This window comes from Lampetra planeri, chromosome 15 (assembly GCF_965212315.1).
Source record: "Lampetra planeri chromosome 15, kcLamPlan1.2.h2, whole genome shotgun sequence".
NCBI classification, from domain to species: Eukaryota; Metazoa; Chordata; class Hyperoartia; order Petromyzontiformes; family Petromyzontidae; genus Lampetra; species Lampetra planeri.
Genome location: NC_136121.1, coordinates 7,031,469 through 7,053,057, shown reverse-complemented (window position 1 = coordinate 7,053,057; position 21,589 = coordinate 7,031,469). Strand labels below are relative to the sequence as shown.

At 46.6% G+C, this 21,589-nt stretch overlaps 1 protein-coding gene across 3 annotated transcripts in view; it reads left to right on the top strand.

The window, feature by feature from the left end:
- The window catches only part of GAB1 (GRB2 associated binding protein 1), a 115,013-nt gene that overhangs the window by 76,092 nt on the left and 17,332 nt on the right, over positions 1–21,589 (top strand). For all 3 annotated transcript variants that reach the window (XM_078600897.1, XM_078600896.1, XM_078600898.1), the window contains exons 2-4: positions 2,948–3,076; positions 4,168–4,336; positions 20,579–20,927. In XM_078600897.1, the coding sequence (XP_078457023.1) occupies positions 2,948–3,076; positions 4,168–4,336; positions 20,579–20,927 (647 nt within the window). The remainder of the gene's footprint in view (positions 1–2,947; positions 3,077–4,167; positions 4,337–20,578; positions 20,928–21,589) is intronic.

Genomic DNA, 21,589 nt, shown 5'->3' with positions numbered 1-21,589 from the left:
ATGGGGCCCGCGTTATTGGCTCAGCTTTCTTCCAGTGCCATTATCTGGGTCACATTATCGGAGCGGGTCTTCACGGTTCAAATTAGGGTGCAGTGATTCGTTTTCCACGCTTGAGTTGGCTATGCGGAGCGAAGGGAAAGCCTTGCGGTGGTTTCATTTTTCATCTTCCGCCTTCCCGCGATCGCGTGGGCCACGTGTGCTGGTGTTTGTTAATAATGCGTCGTGTTAGGGAGGTTTATGTCGGACAAAAACAACTGTGATCCCCACCGCATATCTCCAACAGAAACTGGATCTGTGTTGATTCCCAATTTTGTTGAACTGTCACGCTGCGTGTGCAGGATTACACTGGGTGTGCCATGTGTGTGTGCGTGCGCACACTTGATTTTAATATGGGAGGGGTGATGCAGTGGATTACGCGCTGTTTTATGAACCCAGCAACCCAAGTTTTCTTCCTGGCCACAGCTAATATCAGTGGAGAGGAATATATGGGCCTGTACTGCCCCGCCTTAGGCCAACGCAGTCTTCAAAGAGTATTTTGTGCAGTGTACAAATATCAGGGGAAACAAAGGCAGCCTGGCATAATGCTGGCCACACCACTTCTTCACGCACCATGCCAGCATTAATAGTTGCCCACTGACAGCACTCTCCCCCATAGTTTATTTATATATATATATAAAAATGGAATTCATTGTCTTTGTTGCAATGAAAAAATGAGCGTGTTGTCTACAATTTGGTTATCTGGTCATCTCCAAGCCCTGAGATGCTGTGCTGCAACCCTCGTGTGGATAACGAAGTCTACTGAAGTGACTTTACGAGATCGTTCTAAGCTGTCATCTTCCAGGGTAATTTTTTGAGACAAAGTGGTGCATTGCTCGTTGTGAGAGCTTCGAATGGAATTTTCTTCATCTTGTGACATGTGACATCCAAGAAAAAAAATAAGATGTATTTTTCAAACTTGAGCCGAGGAGCATGCTCGCACTCATGTCGAATAGCGGTTACAATATTCCTTTTTTCGCTAGGTGTAGATCCCACAGGGCTTTCTCACGAAGGGATTCTGACCTTCAAGGCCCTTTTAAATATTTCATGGACACATGAAACACGATAATACGATTTATGCCGAGGAAAGAAGCGCGTACGAATGCACAGAAATCTTTAACACGTGGTATCAGTGCTTATTATTCATTTAGTGGCATGCAAAATTGATGGACAAATCATATCGGTGATGTGGTGCCAGTGAATTAATGTTTACACGTGAGCTGACAGTGGAGCTAGATGCATTTCTAAGTGCTTCTAGCTTGTTGTTTTGAAGGGACACCCTACGCATTCTCACATTTCAGTGGCCGCCGCTCAATATTCCTGCCACGAGTGACCGGTAGCTCGTCATTTAGGGCCCAGTGGGGGGGCCCGGCACCACTCGTGAAAAAAAAAGTAATAAGGAAAAAAAAAACCTTCGGAATTACCGTCTCGTCGTAAAGATTCTAAACTGCATACACCATGCCCGTCCCACAATAAGTTCACGTGCAGGTGCTTGGTGGATTATTACATCGTCAGATTGTGAGAGGTTGCGGTGGAAAACTTCGATTTTAAGCTTTCGTGACTGCAGGGATTCATCTTCTTGGTTCTTTCGGTAAAGTCACGTAGAAGGGAAGTAATAAAAAAATAAAAATAAAACATAATAAAATAATTCTCACGACGTTTCGGCCACAACGCAAGCAGCCGTCCTCAGGTGAAGAGGACGGCTGCTTGCGTTGTGGCCGAAACGTCGTGAAAATTATTTTATTATTTTTATTTTTATTATTGTATTATTTCCCTTCTACGTGACTTTACCGAAAGAACCAAGAAGAGGTTGCGGTGGCTTTGGGAGGCCTTCATCCGTCGGTGCATTGACCCTGGCTGATGATGACACACTCCATCCCTCCTCTTTCACTGCCCCCCCCCCCCCACTTCCCCCACCTCTGTGGGGTTCCAAGCCCCACAAATATAATTACCCACCGGCCACCACGTCTGCCACACCTCACGAAAACGTTTCAGAAATGTTATGGAGACTGAGTAATGTATTGTGTCAGAGGAGTTTGGACATTGCTTGCCGAAGCACACCAGGGTTTAGTGGCAATAATATTGGATGCCAGCCCCGCTCCTGCAATGTAAATATAGCATATAAAAATAAAACGTGTTTACCGACCTCATTGGCCATTGGGCTTGCATTGCTTTATTGACATCCGTTTTCTGCATTGTTTAACAGTTGTAATGGAAAATATTGACCTTCATGTCCTAACGGAGTGAACGTTGATTTTTCTTGGTTTCTCGTTGTTTATTTTTTATCCCATTCTATCTCGTTAAAAGAAAAAAAATTGTTGACGCTTTCTGATATACCCTCACCGGTGAAGCTACGCTCAGTCTGTTTCCTTTTCCATAGAGACACATGACACCGCATTGCCCCTTTTGCAAAGGGCAACCTGGGGTTACATCCACTGTACCTCTCTGACCTCTCTATGTGCTATGAAGAAGGGCTATTGTATACTTTTTCGTTTTAAGGCCACATTGTTATTATTGATGGATGTGTCGATTGTTTGTGTGCTATTAGTGCTTGTGCACCACTGTCAACGTGGTGTCGGCAGTAAATAATTTAATTCCATCTCATTTTAAGTGCACAGACATAAATAAAGAAATCTTACGTTTTAACAATAATTTAGTAAACAATGCACATAAGGCCGAGTGAAGACCACACATTCCGGTGATTTCACAGGGCAATGGTCACCGTACAGAGCCTCCCTCCTCCGTCTCTGCAATCCTTCTCGGTCGACGATGATTGCTGCTCTCCCCCACTCCCGGCTTAACGCGGCGCGGTCGATGGCTCTGCGATGCACTCCCCCCCCCTCCCATCGCCCCATCACGTTTTAAGGCCGCTTGCCCCTTTTTTTTTTGTCCGTCCGTGCGACGCGGGCAGGCGTGGAAGAAGCGCTGGTTCGTCCTGCGCAGCGGCCGCCTGAGCGGGGACGCGGACGTGCTCGAGTACTACAAGAGCGAGAGCGCCCGCAAGCCCATCCGCATCATCAACCTCAACCTGTGCGAGCAGGTACCCAGCGCCGGCGCATCGCGGGGCATCGTGCGGCCGTCTGGAACGCTCTTGCCTCCAACATTAGGAAGCCGCTGGGGCTATGCACTTTTAAATATAGATTGAAAACTAATTTCCTTAGAGCTGATTTTTTGTGTTCAGTTTGTTGTCCTTCCTCCACACCTCAGATTAACATGGTTGGCTACGTACGGTGCGAAAGAAGTTCAAGATAATACATACGAGGGATAAGGAGCCTTGCACTCAGAGAGTGGCCTCTGGAATAGAGCAAAACGTACTGGGCAACTTGCAATGGATCGATTGACATTGACTTGTACGCTTGGAGTGCATGCATTGGATGATGCGTTTCGGAGTGGATTACAGTATTTTTAATGCGATGAATACATTTTAAAGACAAAGGTCCCCCGTCTAGTCTTTACAGACTGTTTGGGAAAGTGCTGTTAGCGAGTACCTATGAAGTCCAACACCGCCCTTGGACGTTTTTATCTCCCCAGTGCTGATATTTATAACACGACACCAGGTACTAATTTAAGGCTGAGTCGACCTCAGGGAGACCCAGGACCGGTTCAGATATTCGTCACCAATGTTGGCCATGAGCGGGAATTGAACTCGGGTTACCAGGTTCGTAGCGCAGTGTGCGATCCGCTGCACTACCGCTCCCCACACATTCATGCATGCACACATATACACACACACCCAGCGATGTGCTTGCACACACGCATATAAATGTGACCCACGTATACGCGGATGCACGTGCACATAACAGGATTAGGACCTCTCAATTAGCCATATAGATTTGTGTGGCTGGCGCTGTTCACAAGTGGCTATTAATGCTGGCAAGGCGCATGCGTGGGTGGCGGAATCCAATGTGGATCGCTGGAAACGTGAAGCAGTGGGACCACCCCAACATCACCTACTCCACTTCACGCAAGCGCACGAGAGAATGGATAACCCGACGATTGGTTGCATCCCTCAATTTCAGCCAGTTTGCTTGGAGTGGACGGTTCAGTCCAGTCCCCGCTACAGCCGCTCGCACGCCCGTTGGCTTCTGTGCATGCGATTTTGCTGATGGGTTCACCCGCGTGTGTTCTCAGGTGGACTCGGGCCTCACGTTCGATCGCAAGGAGTTTGAGAAGAGCTACATCTTCGATCTGCGCACCATCGATCGCACGTTCTACCTGGTGGCCGACAGTGAGCACGACATGAATAAGTGGGTGCGCTGCATCTGCGACGTCTGCGGATTCAACCCCACGGACAGCGATGGTAAATCAACGCTCGCCCGCCTCCACCATCACCACTATCAGCACTTCACTTTCTACTACCAGCACCACCACCACCAATACCCAGCCCCTCTCATCACTAGCGTCACCACTGTCATCACCACCTTCTTGTGGATACTAAATATGTGTGCATTTTCAACTTACATCGCCGGAATTGATTTCTTTGACACACAGAGCACCCCTGTCATTATCCTCATTATCTGTAGCAGCAGGAACGTCTCATTGTGTCACTTTGCAAGAGGGCAGGCACATGAAAAGGCATCATTTAAATTGGGGAAATCGATTCCTACGCTCACTATAAATAAAATCGTTCATATAACCAACGATTATATTCGATTTATATATGTTGTATGTAATGGGTCCACGTGACCCCTGCAGCCACAAGAGGTTGCTACATTCACCAAAGTGTTAAACGAAGGATCTATGCTTGAGTCGGTATAATTCGAAAAATCACAGGGAGGTAAAGCAGGAAAGGCCTATCGACAAAGGCCCTGCTTCATATGTTTTGTCCAGTGGGCTTCATGATTATCTAGATGTGTGCTAGTCAAACAGACTTACTCAAACAGGGTTTATATAAAAATAAAAATAACATGAAGACCGCTTGTGTTGCTTTTATTATTTTCAATTTTTTTTATTTTGTATTTTATTTAATTATCTGTTATTTTCATTTTATTTTCTATCTACGCGACTTTACCGAAAGAAACGAGAATAGGGTTTGTATAATTAATGTTTTGCACTTTCTATGTTAATCTCATTTCAATATTGTTATTATCTGTTCGTTTGATTATTACCCATTGCAAAAAGCACATCAATGTAAACAAGAACTACAGTGGATATTTGATAGTAAGCACTATTTGTCTAAATATATTACAAGATGTTGACAAATGTCTTCCCGAGGCCACTTTATAATCATGTGCTCGGGGTATATTATGGCCGATGAAAGCTCTTTGCGCTCTGCGTAGGGAATTTGTGTGCAAACCGCAAGGTAGGAGAATGAGGAGTCACTTTTCATTACTTCCCGCTGACAGATGCATTTGCTTGGCAGAGAAAGGCGCACGGTTTGAATAGAAATCAATGGCAATCGGGCACATTGTTTATATATTGCATGACGCCCTGAGTCACGAAAAATATCTATCGCTAACTACGAATCCCTTCCCCGAGCAGGTGGCAATTTTACTTACATCACTGTGATCACGCGGCTTTAATAGCAACTGCGCAGCTTGTGCGCAGCGTGCGGTTAGGGGGAATGAGAATGACACGGTCATGATTTAAGTAACAGATGCTTGTTGGCCTGGGACGTTTCCTGCTTGCGCGTAATAACGGTGATAATAATGATGATGAGATTGTGCGTCTGTGCGCGCGGCGATGTGAAGGAACAACTTGCGGTCGGATCACCCTGAATGCACCCGGTCTCGTCGGTTAAATGTTGAGCCTGAAGCCAAGGGTTGAGCCTGGTGAGTTTTAGCATGGCTCACTATCGGGGGCTTGCCAGGTGTTGTAGGCATGGGGCTACGAGGAGCCCAGAATAAGTCAGCGCTGAGTGTCACCCTCTTATATTTGCACGGTGGGTGAATCACTCGTGATTCTAAATGTCCCAAGGCAGGACCCTCCTGAAACGAGTGCCTTGTAACTCAAGTGTTATTTTCTTTGTTTAATGTTAGGTGCAATTATTGCATTGGTATATTCAGCTCTGGATTTAAGCATTCATTTCTAAAGATTCCATTTGAGAATGTATAGTTACTGTCGAGTGTTTGCGTCAAGGGTGTATAAAGCCAACGTTATTTACTTTTTGATTTAAAGCTTGCATGACTGCAGGGATTCATATTCTTGGTTCTTTCGGTAAAGTCGCGTAGAAGGGAAACAATAAAATAATAAAAATATAAAACAATAAAATCCTCACGACGTTTCGACTGCAACACAAGGCAATCATCATCAGGTGTGAAATCCACAGCAAGAAAATTAGAAAAAAGTGGCGTTTTATTGTTTTATATTTTTATAATTTTATTGTTTCCCTTCTACGTGACTTTACCGAAAAGATCCAAGAACATTATTTACTTAGTTTACGAATTAAAATGAACCCCGTAGCGTGTCGAGTTTGAGAGGAGTTCATGACATCACATACATTTAGACCTACTCAGTTAATTTCTTTTTATTTTACCGGATAAGAGTGTGCCGCTGTTAGTTTACACTCTGACGTTCGGATGGGATTTTGTTCTTGCGAGAAGTTCAGTGTCCGTTTCAGCTGTTGGGGTTCCGCAATGAATTTGTTTATCGGTGTGGAGGAGAAGTAGCAGTGTGGCGAGCGAATAATGTAGGACACATTATGCATGCAAAAACCCCCTCGCACAACTCCGTTTTGCAGATGATGTTGATGGAGACCCTGAGACGTGGATTTAAATATGCTTTGAAAAGGTTTACAAAACACAATTTTCATTGGATGCCTCATGGGGGTTAGGTTGCCAAGTTAAAATAAACTGCAGTTTTCATTGTCAATACCGTCCGTAATTTATTCTACACCTTATGATTCATGGCATATTTTAGTCAATAAGAATGCACAATAATGTTTTCGTCAATCCATTGCTGGATGAAGGCCTTCCCCATGGTGTGTCGCTCATGATGGTTGTTTGACTTCACCACACGAGTCCAGTGCATGCCGATTGGTAAAGAGAGGTGCCTAGGACCGGTCCAGATATACCTCACCGTGCGTTAACCACTGCACCACCACGGCCCCCCCCCCCCCCCCATTAGTCCTATTATGAGATATTTCAAGTGTATGTTTGTCTATATTAGTGATATTGTTCAGTGTTTTCAGTAAGTCTTAGTGCTCGTATATGGAGGGGGTGATGGGGGGTCGATAACGTGGCTTGACAGGCGCTGCGGCCTGGTCTGCCTTTGTAATTAAGGCGGCCGGGCCTTCCTGCAGACACAGACACGAGCCTGACCGGAACGTCACCATTTTATCCGTGCAAATATCCGTGCAAATGTCCGTGCACATTGGCAGCTTCTCCCCTTTCTCTGGGAATTTGCGAGCGGGGGAAAAAAACGGTCTCCAAAAAGAAACCTCATTTTTTTCACGCAGCGTGCCGCACGTCGGTAATTAAATTTAGCGGCTTTGACTGAGCGGCCGTGGTCAACGTTGCTGTCGGTTCACTCCTTTTCTTTCAGTGTTTGCCCAGAGCTCATTTATATTACGCCGATGAAACTGTGACGGCACGGAGTTTTGCAGCCTCTCCAGCCGTTGCTTTAGATTTTAAAATGTTTACTGTGACAGCAGAGTCATTTGTAAAATGCGTTATAGTGATTTTCTTCCATTTACTTATTATCGTTTGATTTTCTAAAACGCAAACAAATAAATTAGTTGTTAAAAAATGTATCGGTATATTAATATTCTTTGGACAGGCTAAGGGCTAAACAAATTCATAGCAATCGATGTTGGGCCTTTCGTAAGTCAACCCGGCATTACAGGAGTACTTGCTGTTGTTCATCAACCTCAACAAACAGGAGACCGGTGACAAGCCCAGTGCTGGCCTCACCACTGTGTGTTGTGATGGCCTTAATAGGTGCTCTCGCATATAACTTATCCCAACAAGTATATATAGGGTAAACAGGAGGTCTTTGTCCTTTCTATGTACAGTTCTGGTAATTGGTAGTGGGATTTTTATTGGCTTAACAGCACAATTAGGATCTGAAGATGTTGTTATGAAACATCCAGCACCTTTTGAAACCTAGAGAGGAAAAATGGGAATAGGCAGAGGTTAAATATGTAAAATGTTGTTCTCTTTTAGGGGGCTCAATGTAAAAAAACAACAACATTGTTATTCATTAAATAATTAATTAATGGGGCACGTGGGAATTCACGCCACTCACTCACAACTGTTTATACGTGCAAGCAGTATGCTGCCTATGGGTAAATAAATAATTATCTACATACCTTTGTTGATCCACTCATAGATGAAGGCGTCCCCATACCTTAGTGGTCATGCGAGTTTTTTGGCCATGCTTCCCCACGCTGGTGAGTGTGCGTTGGCGATAGGAGGAGACCCATGGCCAGTTCAAATATCCCTCACCATTCATGTTTGCCATGGGTGGGAATCGAACTCGGGTCGCCGTGTTCATATTGCAGCACGCTAACCACTGCGGCACCGCTTCACCCTGTAACATGTGCAAAAAATAATAACATTATTACCTTCTTATTCAACACATGTACATCATCGTAAAAACACTACAAAAACATTCAATTTCAATCTGCAGGCGTACGGAGAGCCCAGAGGTTAAATAGGGGGTGTAATAAGACTTCCTTTGACCCAATTCCCAGTTGGCTACTTTTCATGCTTCATTTGAATTGAGATGAAAAATCTGTCGGAGCATCAGCGGAACACAGCCAGCAACATTAACATGAGTCTCCCCCAAGCCAAAGGTTGCCACCGCGGCAGAGGAGGCTCAGAAGCGGCAGCGCTCGCGTCAGATTTCAAGGTTTTTGCCGATTGGAAACCCAATCTCGCTCCCCCCTCTCCCCCAACGCCACCCCCCCCATAGTCCGTGCCGCACATCGTTTGATTGGCTTGAAATCCAATTTGAGGGATGGCGTTGAGACTGAGAAGGGGACGGTTCGTATAATAACGCAATTTCATAGTCTGGATACAAATTTTCTGACAAAAAAAAAACTCCCCGCTGTGAGCTGTCCAAGGACGTGCGTCATCGTGGACAGTCAGGTCTCCTGCATGCCCTACTTTTCTGTTTCCCCATGAGCAACAATTGGTTTATTTTATAGGGCATCATGAGAACTTGTCGGTGGAGTACAACGTCTACCCATCGGTGGCGAGATGTTAACTACCTTGCTTGCTATACAGGAGACGTGGGTTCAATCCCGACCCTGATGCCTGTATATTTGGAGTTTGCATGTCTCTCTTCACGTGGTCACGTGGATTTTTCTCTGGGTCCTCCTGGTTTTCTCCTCCACATTTAGAAACATGCATTTAGAGTTTTTGGCTGCTATAAATTTCCACGTGATAAGCCACTTCGTTGAACTATGATTTGTGCCCAGATCGCTTATGAAAAAAAATATATATAGTTCAGCGGGCCTTATCTGGTAAAATAAAAATAGTTGTAGTTGTTTAACTGTTTCTTTTCGATGTTCACTCATCTAACCTTTAATACATATGCCTATACCTGAGTCATAAGAGACTCAGACATGCGACATTGTACTGTATTCATCACTTCTATTCAGGGAAGCTTTGGTAGTTGTATAGGAGGTCAACTGTTGATTATTTATAGTAATACAAATGAGTACAGCTTTAATCCAATGCTGTGTTAGTCATGGGGGTTATTTGATTATACAGGACTGATTCAGATATCTCTCAGCCCTCGTGTGAGTCATGGTTGGGAATCGAACACAAGTTTCCAAGTGCAAAGTGTCGTGCATGAACCACTGGGCCACCGCTGGCCCGCCTTTGTAATTTAGTTGCAGGTGATTTCTCCATTTTTCCATTTGGGTCATGACACCAGCAAATCAGAATAATCAGTCTCCTTTTAATGAAAACCAGACAGGGATAACGTCATAGGGCATGTCATGTTCAGTGTACAACACGCCCTGATCTTTGTCTAATGCCCTGCACAATTAGCGAGCAAAAGGTGCATTATACTATTCCACTACGATGTAATATTGCAACCCCTGCATGTTGATTCATATTCACATTTTCCATAACGTTCTGGCAGTGCATTACCACACTTGCGTATGATTTGCGTGCCTGCTCCATTGCCAGCGGTAACTGCGTCTGCGGGACCGGCAGCGTTTTTAAAATCCATCACGTGTTGCTGTAAACAGTCTTGGTACTAAGATACAAATTCATTTTCACTTTCACGAGTGCCTTTCACAAGGAAATTGTAGCCGATAAATCTAACAGGCATAACTTAAGACACGTGCATCAACAGAGCATACTGATAATTAAAACATATTGAAATCGGTTTTAACATGACGATATGGAAATTTGGAAAATATTAAAACCGACGCTAATCTGTTGACGCGTGTACGGGTGAGCGCATGCTTTGGATTGGTTATGAGGCCAAAACCAAAGCCCTATTTTCTCACTGTATCGCAAATGCCAGCAATTTGCTTGGCCTCAAAGAATAACTCTTAACCACCATGGCAAGTAAACCCGATCAGCTGTGTTGTCATCGAGGTCTGATTTGTTTAATTACTTGGAGAGCCACCAACTGTACCCTCGGCTTGCTTCGTGATCATCAGATGACCTTAGTGTTTATATTATTCAAGTGCCAAGTATTGACACCTGGCAGTTTGCCCAAAGTGAAATGCTTCTTTGCATCTCAAACGCCTTTAGTGAGGTCCGACTAGGATTCATATCTATTTTTTACCACTTTTTAATCACGCACAACTTATGTTTTATTTAAGAGGACACCGTGCCTACTGCGTGGCCATGGAGTCAAAATTGGGGGGGGGACCAAATCTTTTAGGGGGTCTGGGGGTCCCCCCCCCCCCAGAAAAAAAAATCGAAATTTGAAAACGAATTTCCTGCCTAAAATGTAAAAAAACATAGGATGGACTTTTTATTTATTTCTTACAGTAATGTCTAATAGTGTATTGTATTACATTGCTCTGTTTTTTCTTTTTTACATTTTCTTGTTTCATTGTATGTAAAGAGATTAGGGATTAATAAAGTACAACCATAACCACAATCATATAAACAGAAATCTATTTTATAGCAATATATTGAGGGGGACATTTTGAGCATATTTGAATATATATTTGAATATATATATTATAATTACGGCCTTGCTTCCAATTGTTGTCCATGTCCTTTCCGAGCACGCCCGTGTTTTTCACGGGCGTCGTTTGTGAAAAGAGAAGCAAAAGCATTAAAAAAAAACATGACCTTAACATTGTTATTTTTCCCCTCAAATGTTTTTTCCCCTCTTAAACGTAAACGCCGCTGGAGGGGTGGGGGCAGTTGTGACAAAAATAAGCGACATCGGTGGATAAATTCACCTTCCTGTTTTTAAAAAAAATATGTTGCTGTTGTTTGAGGTGAGGATTTGATCGCGGTGGAAGGGCGGTTGGGGGCTGGGCAGTTACAGGGGGGAGTGGGAGGAAAGTTTTGATGGAGGGGTTTTATCTTTGTCAATAATTTCGTGGTTGCGAGGGGCAAATGTGGTGGGAAGGGGGGGGGGTTGTTTTTAGACACCGCTACAGAACGGATTCTATTGTCACAGTTTATGTCGCGATAGAATGGCGTTCGCGCGCGGTCTGCGTGTTTGTGTGAGCGTGTGCGAGGTTTCATGGTCAGTAGCGCTGCGCTACATCCCCAGTGACCTGAGTTCAGTCAAACACATTCCTGCGGAGGGAGCTGGTAGGAACGTTGAGTTGCTCGGTCAATGGCCAGGGTCAACGGCGGCGTGGTGTATTCCGCAAATATGGCCGACTGTGAGGGCGGGCACAAGCCGGCGTTAGTTGGTTAAACGTTGAGTTTTATAAGGGCACCACGGGGTGACCAGCCCCTCCCCACCCAGCCCCACCCCTCCCACCCCCCACCCAGCCCCAACCTCCCCACCCAGCCCCTCCCCACCCTCCCCTCCCCACCCAACCCCTCCCTCCCCACCCAGCCCCTCCCTCCCCGACGGACACAATAATCCCCTGTGGGCTGGTGTAACCAGGAGGTTCCTACCAGTATAAACACACACACTGCTGCGGCAACTGCTTTCTGAACCTGGCTTGGACTTCCATAGGTTACAATCATATAAATGATACTATTCAGCCCTTTATCAATGCACTGCTTACTAGCCCTTTAGAACACGTTTAGAGTTGACCTCACTCACTACTATCCGCATATATATATGCAATTGTTATTTTTTTTTTATTTTTCTAGGTATGGTCCACTGAGCTACATAGCTCTTGCTTAGAAGCGACCTGGCCGCAAATGATAGCTCAACGAAATAGCTGATCATGTGTAAAATGTCTAACAGCTAAATGCCCTGTTTCTAAATGTGGAGGGAAAGACAGGAGAACCCAGTGAACCCAGAGAAAAATCCACGTGACCACGGGGAGAACATGCAAACTCAAATTATACGCATGTCAGGGTCGGGATCGAACCCAGGACCGCCTGCCCACCATGCAAGGTAGTGAACGTCTTGTCACCATGGCGTAAATGTTGTTGTATCCAGGAACTTAACAATGAAATAATAACCTACATTGCTTAGTCAGTCCGTTGCTGCATAAAGACCGCCCCATGCCATGTCGGTCATGGGAGTTCTCTGGCCATACTTCACCATGCTGGTTCGTGTCGGTTGGTGAAGGGCGGGGGGGGGCAGTCCCAGGGCTAATTCAGATATCACTTGCCACTGGTATCAGCCGTGGGCAGGAATCAAACTCGGGTTAATGAGTTCAAAGCTCGAGAGAACTGAACCTTTGCTTAAGTGTTCTTTGGTTATTTCGGTAAAGTCACGTATAAAGATAAAATAATAAATTAAATAATAGCATACGACGTTTCGATTGCAACACAAGCAATCATCATCAGGTATAAATGAAATAGCAACAAAAAATCTAAGCAGAAAACTAGAGACAGACATATAAGCAGACAGATAGCACCAAGATACATAGATAGAGTAACACAGGTAGAGAGAGCAACACAGGCACAGAGAGGGAGATCGGCTCTGTGGGGTGGTCTTAAATAGACAGAGGGGGGTGGAGGCAGAGAGAGGGAGGGGTTATTCCTGCAGTCACGAAAGCTCCAAAATTAAGACTTTGCTTAACTGCTTCCGCTGGGTTCGCCTAGTTTAAGATGAACTGGTATCGCGGGTGAATGTTAGCATTGAAGAAATGACAGCTGATGGTTATCGTCAAATGCCGGTATGTGAAAAACCTTAGAAAAGCGCCCACTGCCGTGTACTGGTTCTTGCCATTGTTTGCCAGAGGAAGGCTTTAAGCGGAGTGTGAATTTTCCAATGGTGCAATGGTTAGTGCCACGCTCGGTGAATCTTGACAACCGAGGTTTGTTCCTAGCAACGGCCAACATCAGTGGTCTGTGATATCTGTGGCAGTCCTGGGCCCCCATCCTTCACCAACCTGCACTGACCAACGTAGCTGAGAATAATCAAACAACCCCCATTACCGACTAAAGACTGGGGGGGGGGGGGGGGTGGCCTTTATCCAATATTGGTTTGAGACGGCAGTGGGAGGACACTGCATTCCCGATTTCTCGATGATATTTGCACACTGGCAACCCGTGCTTCGTGGCCAAATCTCCTTACACTGATCCCAACGGGAAACGAGGCTCTCACTTGACCCCACCTCGTTCTGTTTGGACACTCTACTGCGCTCGTGACTTGTTCATTCCTAAGCAATGAATGTGGGTATTATTATTCTTCCTTCATCGAGCGCATCCCGTACAAAAACAGGCACCCTCGCTCCGCCGGCCGGGGAGAGAAAAAACAACCCCGTTCAGCTTAGACAAACGCACCAGCCCGAGGATGGCCGATAATGTGACGGAGGGAAAAATTATGACCGACAACAAAGCATTAAACTATGCCTGGCACCGAACCAGCATTGTAACTAGGAGTTGGCATATTGACCAAAAACCTAGTGCACTGTGACCACGCAGTTGTAAATCTTTGCGCGCTTGGCTCACGCGCGGTTTTTTGTCCTTCTTCATGCTTTGTATGAAATTCGCAACATCCGAAAAATACATGACGCCAAGGTTAAAGGTCGGCGTGATCATTTTTTGCGAGGCGAGTTGCGGTTCGGAGCGCGCTGCTTTGGCGGCGATGATGCGGGGGGCAGCCGCCTGGGCAGCAGTTATCCCCCAGCGCGTCTAGGGCGCCATAAACAACGAGGCCAATCTGCTGCCGCGAAAAAAAAAAACGTAGCTTGAATAATGCAGGCCCGTCTCGGGGCCCGAAGGTCACATTGTGGGTGGCAGTGATGGCAGGAGTTGCGGTGACAGTCGGGGTAATGGCTTAATTTATTCTGCCTGCCTTTTGAACAAATGGGGAGAGTGTACGTGCGTGCACACCCGTGATCGATGCCTGAGCTCCCTTAGGAGAATTGGAGGAGCAAAAAAAGACTCTTGCCATCGAGCAAAGCGGCGAGAGGGAGGGAATGCCACTGCCGGGATTGAGTGGGGAGTACGTGAGCGGTGAGGGGAGACGAGTGTGGTGGGGCTTATTAACACCTGTGTCTCCCCCAGCTTGCCCCGCAGTATTTATGTGCGAGCGGCATGCTTGCCTGCCTGCGTGCGTGTGCAGTCGTGGGCGAAAACACTCATGAAAATTGGCTGCTAAACCGTGTGGAGCTAATGGCGTCAATAATGAAGTACTCCAGTGGGCAATGGAAAATTTAGAGGCCGGTCCTTTGAACAGCGATGCATCTTGCTGCAGGGCAATTGCAGCCAAAAAAATACTGACCGGCATCGTTCAATTTGCGTTTAACTTTTGTTTGTATTTTTTGCTAAGAGGCTCTGACAGCCCCCGTTTCAGTCGGCACATGGGTCAACGTTGTGAAAATGTTTGCGAGAATTTAAATGGGCGAACCTTGACTTCAAACATGGTCACGCTACCCTGGGACCACTAACACGACATGCAATTAGCATTAGGCGTACGGAACGCGCTGCTTCCTTATCAAGTTGTGCTAATTACAATTAAATGGTACCATTTGTGAAATGAGGGCATGTTCGATGTCTAATTGCTCCGTTAACCCTGTAGTTGAGCACAGGGCAAGCTTTGCCACTGCTGGGACGAGTGCTGTTGGCGAGTAAGCCTATTAAGGCCAACACGGCACATGACGAACTGGTTGGTATGGTCGGAAAAACGTGTACATCTTGCCATGTGTCAATGGCCTCTGCTGATTTTGACCACACTGCACAAGGTACTTGCAGGAATCCCCAGGGCCGAGATGCTCACGGGTAGTTTGTACCATGGTTTGTTGAATCGATCCTGGATCACGGGGAATGTGGTGCATTGTTGCGGGCCCACTTCTCAGTGCTTACCTCTCCATTTCACAAGCCAGACGCGGAATCGTACTCGTGTAGACTTTACGCATGCGGTGATTCGTGAAGCAAAATCTTTTCCGACTCCCCAAGAAATGTTGGTACGGAATGGACCCTGTAAGAATAGTTAATTTTCGAGCGTGTATGTTGCATGGTTGGAATGGGGGCACAGTTGTAGCACACTGCACTATGACTCTGACAACTTGATTTCTACTAATAGGGTTTTTCCCCTTTTTTCTGGCAACAAAACTGACACCTTTTGCAAGGAATCATGTTTACATTAACCACAATACTTGCAGTCAAATGCAAAAAAAACAATACTCTGATAATGTATGCATTAGTATATTTTGGTACTGGCAAAAGAGGTCCCATGATGAAACTTGATTTCTGTTTCTGCCCATCACTAGCGGCAGTTTGTTCTTGCTGTGGTTGTCCCACCTGATGATTGCTTGTGTTGTGATCGAAACGTCATGATCTATTATTTTTCTACCTACGTGACTTTACCGAAAGAACCAAAGAGTATAGGCATTTAAATTGTTAAATAAACTTGTCCTGTGCCTCTTCTTCATTAGCCGCCACTGATCAGCATGGGTAAGTTTGGTTAAGCAACCCCCACGTGACTGATACGGCATGGAGACGTCTTCCTCCAGCAGTAGATTGATAGAGGGCCATGCATTCTTAATTAACAATGCATGTACATGTTGTATGTGGTTGTTTCATTCAGGCTGTGGATTCTGTGCACACCACAAGGGCACAAAACAATCAACGATTGAATCGAATAATGACCCAGAATCACGAGAGTTCGTTGAATCTTGGGGTGAAGTGAATTGTCATGTACCCCTACAAACACGGACACACACATACGAACAGACACACACACACACATACGTACAGACACACACTCGTAATAGCACTTAAAGGGAACACCTCCCGTGGGCAACCCAGTCCAGAGGGGGTAAAGCCATTGGTTGAAGGGTTAACGATCCCAAGTGGGAATTAGCAATGGGCAGGCTGCATTGCATATGGGGCAATCTCTCACAAAAAGTGGAGCGAGGGCTTGAAATGCCTGATGCAGTGAGAGGCGGGTCCGTAATAAATGCGCGAGGTACGTTAGCGATGCATGAAGGGCACAGGGCACCCCCCAGCTTTGGCAGAAAGGGGAGAGAGAGAGAGCGGGAGGGAGAAAAAGTGGTGCATTAGTGCATTAAAAAATCAACCACCCCACTGGGAGTTTAGAAAGGGAGGTTTGGGTTGTGGGGAGAGGGGGGTGGGATGGACATTGGCAGAATTGATGGATGTTGGGAGAGAGTAATCTGATTTTGAATTAAATATTTCCTCCAACTATTTACACACCCACGCACGCGCACACACACAATTGCTTTTCCTAAAATTACCTTCTGTCTAGTTTTTTGGCAGACGATGTATTGCGGTTTGCTTAGACTAGCTATCTCATGAGCAGCTTCGCACCTTTCTGTAACATTATAGAGGAATAAATGCAGGCTTCACAAATCAGCTCCACTCCTTCTTATTTGCATCAAACTCGCCAGGGTCGTACTTATCGAACGATTGTCTGCGGTGCTAAATCGCAGGCAGGTCCAGATGAATGAAATCCATCTTAACGACATTTTTCCACCAGCGTCACACGCAGCCTGCCCCCCGTTTCTTCGAACCCCTCGTACTGTTCCAACACTGGCATTGCAGCGGAGGGCAAATGTTTTTCAGGCTGCCCAGTTTCCTGGCTCGAATAATAAACACTGCGTAATCACATTGGGCGAGGTAATGCATTTTGATGCCTAGCTTCTGGAATTTGTGTGACATGTGGCTGCTTCCGGTGCTGGCCTCCCTGACTGAGTGCACAGTATACCTCGAGCCGTACGCACGTCTTGCTCACGCTGTCCTGTGCGTCACCACCCATGCGGACTGTGCCCATCCATCCATCTCTCTGTCCGTCCCTCCGTCTGTCATGCCTGTGCCTATTAGTCTATTCGTCCGCCAGTTCATCCATCTTTCCGTCGATTCGGCTGTCCAGGTGTCCGTCAAGCTGCCCCTCTGTCAGTCGGGCAGTCCGTCCGTCCATCCATTAAACCGTCCATCCGCGAATGTTTTCGTCGTATTTTCGTCTTTGTGCCGGACCTGCCCGGCTTCCTGAGCCGGAGGAGGCAGGGCGGTGTCGGCCGCCACTTCCTCCCCCGTTGTAATCGGCACCGAGTGTGCGCCTGCCGCCACTCGTCTCCCCGTGCCGTCGGCGCGCTTTGATGATGATGATGATCATGATGATGGGTCCGATACCCACCACCACCCCCACCCCATCCCACACCCAGAGGGGATGCGCAGACGTGTGAAATGTGTGGCTGATGCCTCATGCGAGCAGGCGTGGGTCATGCGTTTGTGTTTAATCATCAACGTGCGATTACATTCAGTTCATTCCATGCTGACTCACGCATTGCTATCCGTATGACCGAGGTGGTGTATTTATACATTGGAAATCCTAAGTTGGTTATGTTGTGTCATCCTAATGCACGGCCCTCGTTAAAGCCCCATTTTGTTATGGGTTATTCATTGCTTACCGGAGCAGCGCTAGTTTAATTACATTAACATAAATTTGGTGGATTGATGTAAGCAATACATATTTGCGTGTTCAGTTGAAATTACAAAACTGCGCGAGTATTACTTGCGCACTCATCTAATCATATTTCGGGCGCTTAAAACAAACAGTCTATAATGACGCAACTTTCATTCAATAAATAAATGTCAAAACATCGTACAGAGTATGCGCGCGAGGCACGAGCGGTAAGTCACACGCGGCAGGATATGGAGGTGGCCACGTTGCTCCGAGGTCAGAGCGCTGGGTTCAAGTCCAGGCGGAGGATGCACCCCTTGATTATAGCGGGTTCTCTAGGGTAGTTAACCGTGTCTGCAAAAAAGCACTGAAACTTAATTTGGTTTTGCAACTCATTTGACGAGTTTCCTGCTCTAGATAATTAAAAATATCAGTTTGACTGTCATCCGATGAATGCTACTTTCCCTCGTGTGGGATGAGAGGTCGCTTGAAGTGACAGGGTGTTGTTTGTAATGCTCTGTCAGAGATCCGAATGGATTTTTCACCTCCTCACATGATGCCGATATCACAATCAGAATAACACATATTCTTAGGTGTTTTCGGTAAAGTCACGTAGGTAAAAAATTAAAATTATCACGACGTTTCGGAGGCAACACAAGCCTCCGAAACGTCGTGATTTTAATTTTATTTTAATTTTACTTTTATTAATTTTAATTTAAAATTTTTACCTACGTGACTTTACCGAAAAAACCTAAGAATATGAATCCTTGCAGTCACGAAAGCTTCAAATCTAGAAAGAATAACACTTCTGGGGGGAAAAAAAATAACAATCACGATACCGCACAGAGCAAGACACACGATTGTGAGCGCGCGTCCATCCGGGCAGGAGCTCTGCCAGCGCTCGCCATCGGCACGGCGCTCACCGATTCCCTTGAAACCGTGTATCATCATCGTGTATCATCATCGTGTATCATCATCATCATCGGCGGCGACTCGTCTCGTGATGCACAAATCAGTTTCCTGGCCGAGGAGGAGGGAGGGTTGGGGGGTCGTCGGCCGGCCCAGATGTTGCCTCGCCTCTTCCCGCGTGCGCGTGTTGCTGCTCGCACGCTTTCCTGTTTGCCGCGCGCGGACGGCTATTCATAGGCGGCCGCCCGAGGTCCGCCACAATCGATTTTGCCGCCGCTTCCCGTGTGCCGCGCCGTAAGATTGAGCCCGAGGATCGGGTCGCCGCGTCGTTTGCATCGCGAGTCCGTGACAAACGCGGCCTTCCTGCACCCGCCGCTTCTTGTTTGTGCAAAAAATGTTTTCTTTAATCCAACGAATGCCGAGCAGAGTTGTAATTCAAAACTCGGGGACCGTGTAAGAAGGGGGGGGGGGAGGTTGCTGAACACCTTCCTGTGTGGTCGTGTTGGCCCCTTATCTATATTTTCCACAGCTTGCCTTTATTGAGGCGCGCGGTTGATTGCTAGCCCCTTATGATTGGGATTTATCTTGTTTTGTTTTGAATGTTGCTGTTGAAGCCCCCACTTCCGCTTGGATTGGCCCGTACAATATATTCTCCCAGTAATATCTGCATTCACGTTAAGTTACGATTTTTTTTATGAATTACATTGTCATGACATCCTGCGTCGCTGGAATCCGTCCTATGCCTCACGGGACGGTCAAATGTAACGGTTCCGTCTCCACTTGGCTCACCCACTTCATGCAGGCTGCTTCTCGAATGCCCTTCTGTTGTCAGTACTTCATTGATAAGTCGTCTTCTTGGTTCTTTCGGTAAAGTCACGTGGTGGAGAGCAGGTCTGTCGAGTAGAGTCTGAAGACTCTGTCTTCTCGACAGACCTGCTCTCCACCTGAGGACGGCTGCTTGCGTTGTGGCCGGAAACGTCGTGAGAATTATTTTATTATGTTTTATTTTTATTATTTTATTATTTCCATTCTACGTGACTTTACCGAAAGAACCAAGAAGATGAATCCCTGCAGTCACGAAAGCTTTAAATCGAAACGATAAGTCGTCGTCAAGTTTCTTGACTATAACCGTAACAAATGATGTTTCCAAATTGACGACAGAAACACATTACACTACACAGCGCAAAACCATCTGCATGTCGTGCGACTAAATGCCATTCTGTCTTAAAATGCTGTTGTGGCGTCTGGAGGAGGGATCAGGGGGTGGAAGTTAAGTTCCACACACGTGCACAAAACACAGACCGCAAACAGCTGCTCGCGCACAGCTGCGTTGACCATTGATGTCTCCTTTTAAAAACTGGGAGCTTTGATAGAGAATGTGGCTAATATTAGAAAGACATCGAGGCAGGGCTTTTATGGAATTGGTTCTCTGTTCATAACTGGTCCATTCCCATCCTGTCCCTCCCCCACGATGGGTTATGTCCCTACTGCAGCCTGTTGTGACAGTGGGGTAAAGTGTGTAGGTACTCGTGTCATGCCAGCGTAGAAGAGTAGGCCAACATATCCTCGAGCAGTAGTGGCGAGTACAAGTCATTTCAGGGCTGCACCTGTAGTTTTGTTACCTATTCACCGGACACAATGCTCAGTCAATCAATTAACAGTTTAAACTGCGATTCTCATAAACTAATTGACTTCTGACTTCGCAAGGGAAGCCCCAAGGTGTGCCTAACAAACTCTTCCCCCCCGCTGCTTTGGTGTGCAGACGTGGTGAAGGTGCAGCACCCGATGGCAGCGCCGTCGGGCTTGGGCCCCCACGGCCACCACCTGGGCGGCCCGCCGCCGCCGTCGCTGCTCGCGTCCCAGCCTCGGCTGCTGCCGCAGCGGCAGGGCTTCTCCTCCCACGGGCCGCCGCCATCGTCATCGTCATCGGCCTTCTCGGGGTCCCTGCCGCCCATGTACGCCCCGCAGCCCGTGCCGGTGGCCCTCGCCGGCGGGGCCCGTGGGGACCGGTGGCCCACGGCCGTGCAGCCACCGCTGCGCGGCTGCGCAGGAAGCGACGACGACCAGAGCGACTACCTGTGCCTCACGGAGTTTGAGACGGCCAAGCGCAGGTGCGGCAGAGTCCATTTCTCTTGCTCTGTCTGATTTGTTTTGCCCGTGTCTTACTGCATCCTGGGGTATAAGTGGTGATGAGAGTCACAACGATATTCTGTTTTTTTTATTTCCCCCCGATTTTATAATGGTTGTATCACCATCAGGTTACGAGACTAAAAATCCATCCACATCTCTTGGAGAGCAGTGCAAACCCTTTGTGTGTTAGAGAACAGTCCATGGAAGTGGATATGACAGAGCTACCTCTGAGATCCCTTCTTCAACTGACCTCTGGTGCACACAGTAGAGGGCAGTACTTTCCCACCCGTGCAGAATATGAGAGTAACGTTCGTCACGCAACAGATGATGATATTATAATTCTCAGAGCTGGAATGTATACAAATTAAGTACAGAATAAATGTGATGTGATGTTATTTTGTGCAGCCATTGGTGACTGTGCTGAGACCATATAACCTTTGAAACTGGTTTAATCACAAGTAGCAGCCTAGATTCAAACCCAGGATCCCAGCAGCCTCTCTAAATAAACCAACGATAGCGTTGAGAGCAGTGTAGCAGGATAAGGAACGTTTCGTTGTCCAAGCTGAAGCTGACAGAGATCTAAAGCAATCTATCTCAATAACCGCAGCTTGTTAAAAGATTTTAGTTGGGGCCTGAGGTGGCC